Below are 16,712 nucleotides of genomic sequence, written 5' to 3' on the forward strand. Positions count from 1 at the left end.
ATCTGATGAAAAAAAGCTCATGGGCTGAGATAAAGACAGAGAGATCACTCACCAATTACCATCACTGGCAAAACAAGCTCAGCATAAGGGAGATTAATGTAATTTACTGCCCATTGACAACGGACTAGAGCAGTATGAAATAAAAGCAAACTGTGTTTGGGTTTACTTTCCCCTCTTCCACCCTTTTCTACCTCCTCCTCCCCAGAGACACAGGAGAATGGGAAATAGGAGCTGGGGTTAACCCACAGTATTTTGTCTCTGTCACTCCTTCACGGTCTCCCTCTTCTCCTGCTCCGTTGTGGACTCCTCTCCGGGGCTGCAACTCCAGCCCAGGTCTGCTCCTGTGGTGGCTTTCCATGGCCTGCGCCTCCTCTAGGCCTCATCCACTGCTGCATTGTAAGCTCCTCCATGACTGCACAGGGAGATTTGCTCCACATGGTGCCCATGGGCTGCAGGGGGATAGCCTACCTCACCATGGGCCTCTGCTGGGCTGCAAGCAACTGCTGCTCCAGCCTGCAACACCTTCTGCCCTCCTTCTGACCTTGGTGCCTGCGGGGCTGTTTCTCTCATGTGTCTGACTCCCCTCTCCCAGCTGCTGTTGAGCAGCAGTTTTTTCTGTTTCTTCAATCTGCTCTCCCACATGCACAACCAGCGTTGCTCATGACACATCTCTGGCAGCAGTGGGTCACTTTTGGGGCAGCTGGAGCTGGCTCTGATCTGACACAGGGTAGTGGTTGGCTCTGCTCACAGAAGCTACCCCTGCAGCCCCCTGCTACCAAAACCTTGCCATGTAAGCCTAATACAGTCACAAAATTAAATTTGTACATAATTTCAACTGATGGTCCTTTAAAACAGATGTTATTTCACTGCATCTAGTTTTACATGAGTGATTGTTCTTTTCACTATTTAGCATTTCTCCAACCTTTACTCTATCTTCAGGCTTTATCCACGATTTATATTTTTTCCAGGCAGCAGTGAAAAATGTTAATTAGTGTAGGACAAGAATTGATTCCTCTGAGACCCCATTAGGACTGCTGTGTTGTTAATTTGCAGGTGATCCACTGGTTCAGTGACATTTATGATAAATGCAGAAGGGTTGGATGTTTGCTCATGGAGGCTAGTTAAAAATGCATCCCAGTGATCAAATATTTATAATGAGGTGAAGATTGTCAAATTTCATTTCAGAATGAGATTTTCAGTCATAGCAAAGGGAACTATTAAATAAGAGTCTTAAGGCAACTTCTACTTAATGATTTCAGGTCAGCCTAAGATCCAAAGCCCCTCCCCTTGCGAGGAATAAGCATCTCCACTTAGGAGGAAGTGGCATGGGGGCCAGTCACAGGTCTTCTGAGCCTATTGTAGTCAGTGGAGTCACCGGACCCCCTGCTCCAGCCAGTGCTGCTATATTCTGCTTTGCCTCATCTCCATCTTTGCATGGTAGAAATAGTGGGAAAAGCACTGTGCACACCCTTATGATCAACAGATACCAGACAGAGTGAGAAAGGTGGGCATGGGGATGTCCAAACTGCTAAAATGTCTTCCTTCCATTTTAGCTTCCAGCCCCTTGCATTTTTCCTAAATAAATATATCAAGTTTTTGCATCCTCTCAAATGACTCTAAAATTTGATTTTTATGTGAGATGTTCCTGTACCAGAAGTGCTGTCTGAGGTGCACAGTCTTGAAGGGTGAGCTACCAAGCTCCTTTTCCTGTTGTGTGTTTACAAACTTAATGTGCGTATTCTTGATGTAACCCTACCCTGTGAATCCAATAAGACTTGTCTGTGCATATAACACAGCTCTTCAGTTTGAAGTAAGCTTGAGTGCAGCTGTACAAATGTGGCTGGCTCCTAACTTTGCAGAACTGACTTCTGTATACTTCTCCGGTGAGCTGTGTGAAGGTGCACACTGTGTGTAGAATCATTCCTTTTTTCCATCTCGTTACTTTTCATATTCACGGTAGCCTTTTTGTTGAGATATATAAACCAAAGGCTAGTTAGTATACATGAATTTTTGTAACTAAGGCCATGAACCTTATCAGATTGTTGGCATTTCTGTATTCTTGTGACAATTTATTTGTCATCTCCTTGAAGACATTCTTCTAATAAGACTGAAAAACTCTATATGTGAAAATAGGTGTGAGAAAGAAAACTCTATTTAATTTTGGAAAAATCTGTAATATATTTAATTGATAACTTCCGTGTCCATGAGTGAGATTTGTCATTATTGCTGTTGTATGGTGGAGCTTTGAATTGGGTTGACATACACTCTGTCATACTGACAGTCCAAGATAACGACCGGTGTGCGTTGTATTAGGCACTGTGCAAACCCTAACAAGAAGACTGACTCTTTTCATCCTGAAAACACAAATAACTGAGCTGACAAATAACTGGCAGTTTAGACAAGCCCCGGAGAATAGGTTTAACTAGCATCACTGTACAACAAGATACGTTATTCTAGTGTTTTCACTCCAAAGTATTCATCAAAGTATTCATGGTGTTCTGAGATTTACTCTTGCATTTCAGTATTAGAGAGATGAGCATAGGCTGCCTGTGATTTCTGCATCCATAATGAGGCCCATTTGGTTCAAATGGCAGAAGACAGCTTCCTTTTCCGAGAACTTGCTTCCACTAGTTTCAGGTATCCTGGTAGATGAGGGAGTGTGCAGTCACAGAAAACAAAGTGTCAGATTTTGCTGGCTATTTAACCTGATCATATGAAGAGCTTTAAAAGGCAGCTTTCAGCTTTTTACCTGATTGTACTCACATAGTTCTCATTATTTGCTTTATCAATGTGTTTTTCCTTCAAAATATAAAGGCTTTCTCTAGGTAAGGTGCAAATGTATGCTTTTTTTCCTCTTTTTTTTTTTTCTGTTTAATCTGACAAATGAATAATGGCAAAGGATCTGAAAATGATAACTAGTAATTCATAAGTGCAAGTAAAATAATACAAATATGGCAGGGTGGCTACTCTTTCTAAAATATGAAGATGTTCAAAGACTAGGTAAGAACTATTATTCTCTCTTTGATTGCTTTTATTTCATATTGTTCTTCAGCAATGTTTTCAGTTATACTAGTTTTAATATGAAGAGAGCATTTCTAGAGCTGGTAGGGATATGCTTAGACTTACAGCATTGCGTTTGGTTCTTGGACTTGGATGCCATGCTTCTTTGCATTTCCCTTATCCCTTGCATTTTCTTGCCACTTTTGGAAGCAAGTCAAATACTGGAATACTTGTGACAACTGCCCTTAAAGGAGAGTAGAAAGAAAAAAGTGTTTGTGTGGTTCTATGTACTTATGCCAAAGACAAAGCCAGTATGTGGAGTTTGTTGTTGGCAAACAACCACCAAAGTGGCTGATAGTTTAAGGAGTCTGTATCTGAAAAAGACCTGTAGAGTTGCAGAGTAAAGAGGGCATTTTAAAAACAAAGATTGTTTTGAGGAGAAAGTGTATTTTCAGTTTACCAACATGGAGAGTGTCTATTTTGTTTTACCTATATGTGCTAATACATTGAATTAGTCGGTGGCAGTAAACTGAAAAATCTGTCTTGTCTGCTTTGATCCAGTTCCACAAGCTAACTGACACTGCTTGCCTGAAAGGCAAGGACAGAGAAAGTCTGGGGGCAAATTTCCATTTCCCTGATCACGGTCACTCTGCGCCAGACAGAGGCAAGTTTATGCAGTCCCAAAGTTGTTCAATATTCAGTGACTTTTAAGGACTGTAAAGATGGCGTTGGGTTTGCTCTGATATTTGAAAGCTCTGTAGATCTGTCACAGTGGTTAAGAGGCAGCTAACTACAAGAGTGTGCAGTACAGCTATGGGGAAATGAGAAGGGTGACTTGCAGCTGTAGAGATTCAGAAGCTGCACACCGTGTGCCTTGGCCTGTTCTGTGAGCAGGGATGAGAGCTCGCAGGGGAACCTTGTGCTTGCATAAATCCTTTTGTATGTTGAGAATTCCTCCTGCGTCTGCTTTGTCATGGTTTTGTGATTTTCGGTTATTGGTATTCCACATCATAACATCATGTAGTGGACATACCTAGTTCTCAGAAGAGAAGGACTACTACAGTCCCCACGGTACTTTGCTCCTTTGTTACCATTTTCCAGCCGGAGGGAAAAGATAGAAGCTCGCAGTATAAAAACTTGCAGATCACGAGACCTCGTCCCTTTTTCCGCCGTCTCTCATCTTGGCAGCACCTTGCTCTCCAGCCGTCTTATCGTTGGTAGTAGAGTAAGGCCTACCTTGACTTTGGGACATTCTCTCTCTCTGTATTGGATTTATCAGCTTAAATTGTAATTATATTGTATTATAGTGTGTTGTTTTGCATTCCGATATTTTATTTAGTAAATTAGTTTGTTTCTCCTCAGATTGTTGCCGCTGTTCTTTGCTCTCAGGGCCATCTCCCTACCCTTTTCCCCTTTCCCCTTTTCCCGGGACGTGGGCCCTTGGGTCCCCCGTCCCCTTTGTCACGGAATCGGGCCTAACGCCCGTAAACCGTTGACACTGCTTACATTGATTTTTAGATCACCTACCCTCAGATCAGACTTGAAATAATCAATCTAGGAGTCTTGAAAAATTGTGGTATGTTTTTATTCATTTTCTTTATTAATTGCAGAGAGATTTCCTGTAGCACAGTCAAGTAGTGAGAAATGAGTTCATTTTAAAGCTTTGCTATTCAGCGCAGCATGATGCTGTTATTTCATTCAGCTGTGATTTTATAAAGTAGATTTCAGGACTTTTTGTACTCTGAAGCACTCAGCATCCTAGGTGGTTGGAACTGCACATTTGGATTGCAGTTTAAGGCTGGCAAGAAAAGGATTTTGCCATCTGGTCTTGAGAAGTGCTTAGCATCTCCAGCAAGACATTGGATAAAGGCCAGTGAAGGTCACTGGAGAATTGGTGCTCCTGCAAATCACAACAGGATTGCCCATTTCATGTGATCAGGTGTGCATATAATGCAAACATTGTCTATGGCCTTATCTACACTGTGGAAATTTCTCAGCATCGCCAGAACATTAATGCAACCTTATGTGTGCTCACAACAGTGAATGCTAGAAGAGGTCAAACCCACTTGTACCTCCTGGGCATCCAGAAGTAAGCAGAGCTTATATAACACAAACACAATAATATACACCATAGCTGCTGGTCTTATTATCCTAGCCCTGCTGAAATATTTCATTACTACTTTAGCAGTTTAGAAAAATCTCCACTGTAGAAACAGTATGATGTACATTTTTTGCTTATTCTTCTTTCTCCTGAAGATGGGTGACTTGGTTTAAGATTGTTAAAACCATAAAGCTCTCTGGAAAGCATTACTGATTAGGTAGTGCAAACGCAGTCTTCTTTTTTTTTCAATTCATAATCATTAAATAGACTGAACTGAATATAATTTAAATTACCCTTTGTTACAAACTTTCAAAGAAATTCTAGAATTTGTTGAGCAGACTTTTTTGCTATATTTGAGAAACAACAGAGGCAGCCCTCAGTGGCATAACAATATTCCTTGCAGTACACTGTGACACGGAAAAAGGAGAATTATACAAACAAGTGGAGAATTATATTAGAAGACAAGCAGACATGAAGCTTTTTGAACAGACAGCATTTGTACATGAAGGTGGCTAAACTGGCCTTATGTAACATTATTTAGTATATCATAATAAGTGGCGTGCAGTTCCAATAGTATCCAGTGGGAGAATGGGAACATTCACTAGCAAGAGTCTGAACTGCTATTTTTGTTTTTGCAGTATGTTTATTTCAATACTTTTTTCTCTTTCTGTTTTGCCCTGATGTATTTTTTTTCATTACTGGAAATAATTTGTTTCACATATTGACAGTTAAATTGGAAGACAGCAGTAGTACAGGATTGGAGAGAAATGATAGAAAAAGTAGCCACTGTAAATTGTGATGTGTACCCCAGAAAAATCTCTAAAAAATTGATTATTTATATCAGAATATGCTGATTGAGATGCAGCATTTTTTATTCAGCATGACTACTTCCTCAGTGTCCTAAAATGATGTTTATGGGGCAGTGTGGTTTTGAAGGTGTCATCTGTTATCTCAGGTGTGTGAGTGATATCTTACCCTCGAGTGATCAGAAATCATCTCCTGGTGTTTTTCACAAGAAAAGAGATTATGTCAATACCAGTTGGTCAAATCTACTTACAGAAGTCATTCTGCTCATTGACTTGTGTATATTCTTCATTGCTTTCTGCTTTAAAATTGTGTTACTGTGCACCATCATTTCATTGATGGACAATATAAGCTCTGTGTATGGGATGTTTTAATTTGAGTATAGCAGAATAGAAAGTAGTGCCTTGTCATTAAATAGTCACAACTATTACTGTAGTTAAAAATGTATTATTATGCTGACAACAACAACAAAAAAGAACTTTAAAAATATTGAAAGGAGAAAAACAAGTTTTTAGTTTTATGTGAAACTCAGGAAAATAATTTTTCCCTCTGAACTTTCTCTTTTTAAATTTTTTTCTGTCGTAGGAAACTTTTTCATAAATCTCATATCTTCTGAATTGTTGTAGGGTACACAAGAAGTTCTATCTCAGCATTTCAGAACCTCATTTTGTTTGAAGACATGCTGGGCTTGGCAGGAAGGAATTTAGGTAGTCAAACAGAAATATAGTTTAATTATCCTCTAATTACTTTATTTGTGGATGGCATTGGCAAGAACCTGGTGCAAGCAAAAGTTTGCAGTGATAGCTGATTTGAAAATGAGCTTTTTATAGTGGAATGATTAATGGTGACATATAGCAGGAATCTGCACTTCTGAAAGTTTATAAATCTACCAATTCAAAAAGAAAAGCAATAAAAAAAAATTCCAGATGCGCATACTGATTCTACAGTAGGGTAACTAATGGGTGACCCTGGAGAAGAATAATTTTATTTGTAGAGTGAATCCCTATATTGTTGGCTTTGTTTTAAATGGGAAAAAATGAATGAATTTAACTATTTTTTGTGTCTTTTCTGGATTCTTCTGGAATCCTCTGATTCATAAGTATCAAGCTGACATACTAATGATCTTTAATTGGTTTTATTGTTTTATCTATTGAGAGCATTCTGTGTATTTTCAAGAGATGTAAAATTTCAATTCTGGTTCTTGGTGGTTCCATCTGTGAATTCTAGTTCCAATTCTGAATCTGAGGTTATTTTAATTCTGCTATAACTCTATAGTGAATTCGATCAAAAAGCCTCATCTTTTATAGTTTCTTAGGTCTATATGTGAATCACTTATGTGATATTCCAAGTTTTCCTTTGGAGGGAGCAGTCCTCAGAGCATAGTATTCGTAATGAAGCTGATCTGCAGAAGGAGAATAATTGGTACTAACAGCAGTGTACAGTATACTCACACATTGTGCTTTGTTCCTTGAGAATTATGAACAGATTTTAATTCCCACTAGATGGAACTGCATGTCTTTTGGATATATCTGGGTTTTCCCTGGCTGGCACAGGGAAATGCATGTTTCTCAGTACTCAGTGGCACAAAGGCTGCTTGTACCAGAGAATAGTCACAGAGGGAGGTGGTTGTATCACTGCCTGCTGCAAGGGCTACATTTCACCTGGGGAGCATAAAAACTGGGAACAGTTGAAGGTGAGATGTTATGTATTAACATATTTTCTCACTCACTTTCCTCTCTCCTGCTGTTTTCTTGGTGATCTGTATTGCATGTTGACAATGAAATTGCTCCAGTTGTTTTCCATGGCTACCACTTGCCCACTAATGAATTTTTCATTGTTAGCAGTTACAAGATTTTTTTCTAGTAGATTTTGAACACAGTGCATCCTGCTCAAAAAGCAGGAATTTCTTTTCACCTTGGCTACCTAGCAGAAAACACACAAACAAAAAAGCTCACTTGTACGGTGTGGGTAGATGTGTTTGTCTTGTGCTGGTCTTAAGTAAATTTGCTTTGCCTTTCATTAGGAATTTGTAGTCCAAGCAACTTAAAATAGGCATTGATTATGTTTGGATAACAGAACAAATCTAGTGACCAGATGTATGTGTCTTTCTGCATGCTTTGTCTGCAGTATATGCCTAGGAGAGCTGTAGCAGCAGTATACTGCAAGCTTGAAGCCTGTGGGTGGGATGCAGAGAAAGATGTCCTTGTAGATACGCTCAGGTTAGCTGGGGGAAGTCACTGACACTGCTTTGTGTGGCTTACCTATGACACTGGTTTTACTGCTTGCCTCAGTTTTCCACTTTTTTGGGTTACCACTGGAGGTAGCTGCTTGATGATATGTGATGATATAGGTGCTAAGCATTTGTTATGTGTTTGTCTTAAAATGTATTGAATAAAAAAAGTAACAGATTGATTAAACCAATACTTTACTAATGCAGAACTTCTGCTGTGTCATTTTTAGACAGCTGTGTCTCCCCTCTGTATTTGACATCACAGGAGTTGCAAGAAGCTACTGCCTTTATATTTGTATTTGTCTCACTATGTTTAAACAGAATGACTAAATTACATAGCTCTTCAGTGAAATGTGCAGTGCCTCTCACTTTGTTCTTGTTTCAGCAGTCGTTGAAAAGAAGAGGTAGCAAAGACCTACAAAAATCAGAAAAAAAGTCACAGCAAACACCAACAGAGGTATGTTGAAACAACAGTAATCTGGATCCTTATGTGGAGGTTTCAGGGACACTCTGGAAATGTGATTTTCAGATTCGCACTTGCTTGTTTGCTCTGATCTTTGATTTTCTACATGCTGAGAAATGGAGAACTCTTACCCCAATCTGTAGTCAGGTGGCATGATGTTGAGGACTACCTAAATGAACTGCTTGTGCTGCAACAAAACCCACCAGCTTTCATGTACTCCAAATATTTTAGGCAAAGCAAGTAAATGGAGCACCAGTGAATTAAGATTATAGGCCGTTTGTGTACAGACTTCAGGATTTTTTAACACTGTAATATCTACTGCAGTGCTGCAAGTTGTTTTTACAAGGTACCCACAAAGGGTCTTTTCTGGGGGCTGCACAGGGTTTAATGGCAAGTAAAATAGACTTTCTCTTTTTAAATTTAAATATTTACTTCCCCTTATTTACTTTACTGATCAGTGAAAAAATGATCACAGGAAAGTCTCTTTGTATCTAAAGCCATATACCTTCAATTGTTGATCTTGTAATTTAAGATGATCCACTGGATGTCTCCTGTTTTACATCAACTTTCTTCAAATGCTTCTCTTTCCTTTTTTTTTTTTTTTTTTTTTTCTAAGGAGGACAATGAAGACCTGAAATGCCAGCTGCAGTTTGTCAAAGAAGAAGCAGCTTTGATGAGGAAGAAAATGGCTAAGATTGATAAGGAGAAGGACAGATTTGAACATGAGCTGCAAAAATACAGATCATTTTATGGAGATTTGGACAGCCCTTTGCCAAAAGGTGAAGCAGGTGGTCCACCTACCACAAGAGAAGCTGAACTCAAGCTTCGGTTGAGACTTGTGGAGGAGGAAGCTAACATTCTTGGGAGGAAAATAGTGGAGCTAGAAGTAGAAAATAGAGGATTGAAAGCAGAGCTTGATGACTTAAGAGGAGACGATTTCTCAGGGGCCGCTAATCCACTCCTGGGAGAACAGAGTGAATCCCTGTCAGAATTAAGACAGCATTTGCAGCTAGTAGAAGATGAGACAGAATTGCTGAGGAGAAATGTAGCTGACTTGGAAGAACAAAACAAACGCATAACAGCTGAGCTGAACAAATACAAATACAAGTCCGGAGCCCATGAGAGCTCTAGGCACCATGATAACGCCAAGACTGAAGCACTGCAGGAGGAGCTAAAAGCTGCACGAATGCAGATCAATGAGCTGAGTGGCAAAGTCATGCAGCTCCAGTATGAGAATAGAGTGCTCATGTCCAACATGCAACGCTATGATTTAGCCTCTCATCTTGGGATCCGTGGCAGCCCCAGAGACAGTGATGCAGAAAGCGATGCAGGAAAAAAGGAGAGCGATGATGATTCCCGTCCCCCTCACCGCAAGAGGGAAGGTCCCATTGGTGGGGAAAGTGACTCAGAAGAGGTGAGAAATATCCGGTGCCTGACACCCACGAGATCTTTTTATCCAACACCATCTGGGTGGCAGAAAAACTTCACTGACAGGCAGCAGATGAAGGACATTCGCTGTGAAGCTGAGCGACTGGGCAAGACAATAGATCGCTTGATTTCTGACACGAGCACCATCATAACAGAGGCAAGAATTTATGTTGCTAATGGGGACCTGTTTGGACTGATGGATGAGGAAGACGATGGCAGCAGAATACGCGAGCATGAGCTTCTTTACAGGATCAACGCGCAGATGAAGGCATTCAGGAAAGAGCTCCAGACTTTCATTGACAGACTCGAAGTTCCAAAGTCTTCAGATGATCGGAGTGCAGACGAACCTTTGTCAGTGAGTCAGGTAGACTTTTACTTATTATGGCCTACAGGTAAAAAACCTTGGCCAAATGAATTAAGACTAAAATTTGATGTATGGCACCTTAAAATTCCTAAACTAGAACGTGGACAAAAATTTCTATTAAATTATTTGAAGTCCTTATTTGGCCATATGCAAATTTGTTCTACCATGGGGCCTATTTGTGAATGGTGAATAAATGGTCTCTGTGAAAGTGAAAGAATTATAGTTTAGGTACGAATATTGTAGGAAGTGGAAGAATTTACTCCTCCTTCTGGCTTTGCAACTGTACTTGCCAGAGTTAATGGCAATCAAGCTGCACTGATTACCAGTAAAGGCAGTGCAGATAGCAGTTTTTGCACATAAATGAACACGGTTGTTTTCTTGGTGGTTGGATTCTTGTTAAATGAATATAAACAAAATCTTATTAATTTTAAACAGGAGAAAACATTTGATTTCCAAAATTATAAAGATATGACAAACCACAGAGAAAAATAAACCGTGAAAAATCTACATGAACTGCATGGTGGTGTGTGAATACTGGATATTGGAATTGTTGTAACTGGCTGTATCTTTCATTGAAAGGTTATGGGTCACTGCTTACATGCAACAGTGACTAGCATCTTTTCTGCAGTTCTTTTTTATTCTTCTCTTATCCCCTAAGGAAAGAGCCAACAACCATCCTGCATGTGACGTGCAGAGTTGTCCCAAAGAGGTTTTGGGGAGCAAATTCCTTGCTGACTCAAGATCTTCTGCCATGAAAAATGAAAATTACCTACCATTATCTTATTATGCAGTCCTATAGTTGGCAAATGCTGTTATTGGTCACGGTATTATCCTGATGTTTTAGTAAGTCTCTTGCTGTGTTAATTTATGTGTGCTGTCCTGCTAGTTTGCAGTTAAATTAGTTGCCAGGTGAAGCTGAAAGCTATTATTTCTTATCCCTATGCTGACTAATTAGTCTTTTGTTTCCTTGTATCAGAAAGTCACAGACGCAGTGAGTTTAAAGTTAATCAATTACTATACATGTACTGCATGAAATCAAACAGAAAAGACATTTGGCATGCTCACTTTCTGATCTAGCAATAGCTCTGAGCTTGTAGAGTTCCCATTAACTCAGAGGCAGAGCACTGCATGGGTTGATACAAATTCAAAGCAATCCAATTGGTATATTCTCTAAACAAATAACATCAATAGTGAAATTGGCATTTCAGGGCTTAACCATGCAGAACTCCTACTGAAGTCAATGGGAGATGGGCACTTGGTCTCTCTACAAGCATACTCTGAATCACTATTTATTTTGTTAAAACTTTGGACTTGGTATTCCATTAATTGACTGTTCTCTTTGTCTTTGTATTTACTTTCCCAGATGTTCCAGCCTATCATTTTACTTATTCTCATCCTTGTATTATTTTCATCCCTTTCATACACAACAATATTTAAACTTGTCTTCCTTTTTACACTGTTTTTTGTACTGTAACCCATTCATCATTTACTGTTCATTGTAGTATTATTTTCAGTTTGTTTATTTTGTCCACCCTCCAAGATAAGACGTGCAAGAGACATAATTTCTGTAATTGCCACTGCTGTAAAAACACTGAAGACTACTTGTTTGCCAAAACAAACCCCCCCAAACTGGAAAAAATACAAAAATACAAAAAAAATCCAGTTGAATAGGAAACCTGCTCACCATAGTGTTCCAGGTAAGCAAGCAGAATATTTTTCACTTTCTCTGCTTTTTATCATTTTTGAATGAAATATTCCTGAGTGTCTGGAACCAATTTAATAATCATTAATTTGCACCAAATCAGAAGAAAAACAGAACTATGCAGAGTTGGTATGAGGAGTCTGTTCCTTTTCTCTTCCCACTCCCAGAAAAACAATTTGCATTCTAGCCACCAATGAAAAGTAAAACCATATGCATTCTGCAATTGAATTTCACAGTTTGTATACATTTTGTGTGGTTTTGATGGTATTTTTCTGCACTGTGTTATGTAGATTAGACAGTTACTTTGGGGACAAAATAAGAATGGTTGATATAGAATACTTGTGTGTGGAAATGTGACAAGGGGCTGGGGCCTCTGAGAATTAGATACGCAAGGAGGATGCTAGCAGAGCAAGCAAGGAGTCTGCTGAGAGATGTAGGTTGGCTGCATTCTCACTGTGCTATAGAAAAGTGGCCACACTGCAGTCTGACTTGAACTGTAGATGGTGATGCTGTTTGCCTTGTCTGATGCCAAAACAATAAATAAAATAATAAATAAGTGGTAATAAATAAAGCAGCTGCTTTTCTAGCTGATAATAAGGATTCCCTTTCTATGCTATCACTTAACCTGCTCCCACATGAGAAGAGTTAATCTCCATGCCTCTCCAGCTGATCAGAATCCTGCCGAGAGCTGTAGCCCACTGTAAGAAATAGCAGAGAGACAATGTTTTGTAAGAAACCCATTACCAGGTAGGCACTGGTTGGACAACAGAATTTATTTTATGAGAATGAAAAAGTTTACAATCTGAAATGAAGGGATCCTGAAGCATCCAAAATCATTTTAGCAGGTTCCCACAGTTTTTAAGTCTGTGATGAGCAAGGAGAATGGTGAGGAACCCTGCAAACCTTGATACAGAAAAATCCTAGTGAGAAATGAAACATGTTTTTCATGTCCTGCATTCAGCCTTAAGGGACAGATTGGAGCTGCTTATCTGTTTCATGCCAAATATTGCAGAGAAGTGCACAGCCCTCCATTTTTCTCTATTTTAACAGTTTCTGAGAAAACTAATAAAATCAGTACAGAATCTGTCAATAGCCAGAAGATAACACTTAGCTAAACAAGTCCTCTGTGTTGTGCTGAACAGAAGTGGCTTGGTCTCACAAAGAAATGTGATAATTCTACTTGTCAAGAAAGGCTGCGGATTCTCCCCACTTACAGGGGTAGTGGGCAAAGTCCACTTCAGAGATGAGTAGCTAAATTCAGCTGAACACATTTGCATCCTCTATCGGGAGTGTGTGGGAGTCAGGCAAAGAAGAGCCGAACTGAACACTGCTGATTCATCAACTTATCTGCCGCATAGTGTGTAATTCTGAAGAGCAGTATGAAAAATAGAAGATTTTGCTTTTATATGGCAACAAGCCAGATATGGCACGTTACCTGGCACGTCACCTACCAGTTCAGATCTCAGTTATACCAATAGTGGATTCACAAATCTCATTTTTGAAACAAAGAACTTCTTAAACTGTGCTGCAATGGCAGAATACAGTGGTATTGCAGAGTAAAGAAATGTTTATTGTTATCCTCATGATGAGAGGAGGCTGAGTTAACCAAATACATATGTTTTTTTCAAGTGAAGGGAAAGTGCTTCAACAACAAATCATAGATTCTTTTTAATCAAAGTAGAATTAATATTTTGAAGTATGCTTTTATAGCAAAAAGCTCAGATGTTAAGTGAGAACATGTACATCACATAGCTAACTAACCTTTACAAAGTACGTTTGCTCTCACAGATCACCACTGCAGCTTACCTGTAGAAGTCACCTCAAGGCATTTCACTGATGAAATACAGTTCCTCTGAAGCACAGCCAGGGACTTGCACGAGTCCTGTAAAAACAAGAGATGTAATATTTACTGCTGCTAATAGGGCTATTAAAATAAATGTGGTAACACATTACATTAAGGAATAAATGTTACAATCTTAAAACTACACAAAAAAGCTGCACAACCTATTAACGAAGGGAACATAAAATAATCAAAATCTTTTTGAAATGGATGCAGAATTTTGTTCTGTGGAGTAGAAGTAATACAAATCTGAATTTGGGTTGGATACTGGGATTAATATTCTATCCTTTCAAAAAAAAAGGTTACTGAATTTCAGGCTCAAGATTGCCTTAGTTTCTCTGAAAGATTAGATTTTTGATTCCTGGGTTCACCGGGAATTCATTTCATGTTCTTTCAAAAAGAAGAGATCTTGCATGTACTGATCTAATTCTGATACTTTTACATTTGTATACACTGGAATTAAATCAGACAAATTTTTGTCACTTAGAATATAGATGCTTTTTTTTTCCTTTAATGCAACCAGAGAAATATTTTCTTTCCTATTTAGAGGCATTTCTGAATACTCTGAGAAAATACCTCTTTAAATATTTTCTTTACTTTTACTGAAACATTCCCATGATATTAGAAAGATCTTCTCCAGGATCCAGTGATATTTCTTTCAACCAAAAATATCCATGCCTGAAGCTCCAGTTAGAGACAGCATAAGTGTCTGCTGACACATGTCACCACTGCGTCAGTATCAAAACCAGAAGTGAGCAGGTGCTATAGTGCAGAAATGTGCCCATAGTCAGAAAAAAAAAATGGCCAAAACTGTGGCCGTCTAAATATGTGTTATAAAAAGAGATGAACTGCACATGAACTTTCGGAGTTGTTTACAAAAACAAGCAGAGCTTTAGGATATTATGTGCCCTTCCCCTTAATCACCTCAGAATTTGATAGGCAAGTAGGAGACTTTAAAGGCGTAAGTAGCAGGAGCCTAACTCCCATTGGCTTACATTTCTGTCTCTGATATAATGCTGGGGGTAGTGATATTCAAACTCAACTTTTGCCATTACACATGCAGTTGCCTATGGGGAAAATTACAGTGGCTCTATTTAAAGTAAATATCTAAAGAATCTGTCACCAATTTCCAATGTACCCTTGGAGAAGTGACATAACACTTTGTTGGCTGTGTTTCTCCACTAAGATATATGCGATTGCAGAAGTGCATGATGGTTAGAGGAGACAGAATTTGTATTCGTGGCTGCGCATTTCCTGACCTATATCCACTGCTGAGATGTATTTCACAAAAATACTGAGGTGTAAAACATAACTTTATAGGGATCCGATGTAACGTTGTGTTGACTACAATGGCAGCAGTGCTGCTGTTCTTTCTTGTTACCTGGTTCATGCTTACAGGGCAAAATGGATATGCTGTCCCTGAGCTAGTAAGCAAGACCAAAGATGCTCTGAAATGATCTTGAATGCAAACTGCTAACTAGAGCACACTCTGCTGAGTATGTAGTCAGGTTATAGTCCATGCTAAAACTCACACTTCTTTGTCTTCAGTCTTGCACAATGAAGAGAAATTTAGCTGAGGAGTTGTTTAAAATGACCTTGCACTTGTTTTGTTGAAGTGCTGACTTCTAGCACAAGCAGAGCTGGTACCAGGTATGGACAAAGAATGCTTTGCTTACGGAAGCAGACTGTCACATGTAATTAACCTACAATGGCCTTCCTACTTAATTTGCCTGTGCCAGAGCCCAGAAAGCCAGTCTTACTGCATTTTCTAGTTTTATTGTAAGGTGGGCTGTCTCTGTTGGATGGTTTACTTTCCTCCAAAGCAAAATCCATTATTACTGTACTTAGGAGTATCAGGTTCAATGAACCCAGGTTTTAATAGCTCGTTTTGTGTTGTTTTGTTTTTTTTTCCCAACTTCACTTTGTCTTTCCCTTATTAGAAGGAGTTTAGCATGGCAGTTTGACCTATGCACAGCACTATTTAGTTTTGCCTACCCAGCCTAAATCTGTCTCTGAAATGTCCTTCCAGTGCTGTGGGTAGGTCAAGAAATTTCCTTTCTCTGTGCATCATCCTGCAAAACAATGTGAGTGAAACAGAGCCTGCGGCCATGCAGGACTGTAGTTCTGCCTGGCCTCCATCAGGTAAGGAGGAGGAAAAGTCTTTCCGAGTGTCTTTGCAGTTACCAGAAGGTATGAGGAGCATAGAGGGATGTTCTTGTCAATTAAGAGAATGCTTACTACAAGCTACTGTTTTACAAAGCCTCATGCGTTTTTAATTCCTCACGCCAAAGGAAATGTAGGATTTTGCCAGAGTAAGACCTCAGGTCTGAGATTTAGTCCATTATTTCCTTTAATTTTGCTTTGCTGTACTTCAAAGTCTTCACATAGCACAATGAGGGACACTGAGTTAGCAGTATTAAATACACAAGCATAATAGCTAATGCTGATGGGAAATCAGCATTAAAAGACTTCAGATCATGTATCTTTTTGCATGGTGCAGCTGTGCTGGGGAGGAGCAGCCATGGCACCCAGACTCCAGCTGTGCCTCTGGGCTGCCCCTGGGCATGTGACCCCACTGTCAGCCATGCCAGCTGGCCTGCTGGGAAGCAACCTCCCCAGAGTGTCACGCTTCTGCATTATGAATGGGAAATTGTAATTCCCCTGTGGTTAGAGGCTGAGTTTTTTTCTTCAGGGACGTTCAGTCATGCACTTGGGCATCTTAGTTCACTTTGAGATTGTCTTTGAAATTTCCACTAATAGCCCAAGTCCCATTATTTATG

The 16,712-nt window shown here is 39.5% G+C and overlaps 1 protein-coding gene across 1 annotated transcript in view; it reads left to right on the plus strand.

Annotated features, from left to right (window-relative positions):
- The window catches only part of SOGA3 (SOGA family member 3), a 40,438-nt gene that overhangs the window by 18,250 nt on the left and 5,476 nt on the right, over window positions 1–16,712 (plus strand). The window contains exons 5-7 of the mRNA XM_021391998.1: window positions 8,524–8,592; window positions 9,215–10,390; window positions 11,754–12,087. Of these exons, the coding sequence (XP_021247673.1) occupies window positions 8,524–8,592; window positions 9,215–10,390; window positions 11,754–11,864 (1,356 nt within the window). The 3' untranslated portion in view covers window positions 11,865–12,087. The remainder of the gene's footprint in view (window positions 1–8,523; window positions 8,593–9,214; window positions 10,391–11,753; window positions 12,088–16,712) is intronic.

Source organism: Numida meleagris, chromosome 3 (assembly GCF_002078875.1).
Source record: "Numida meleagris isolate 19003 breed g44 Domestic line chromosome 3, NumMel1.0, whole genome shotgun sequence".
Taxonomy (NCBI): Eukaryota; Metazoa; Chordata; class Aves; order Galliformes; family Numididae; genus Numida; species Numida meleagris.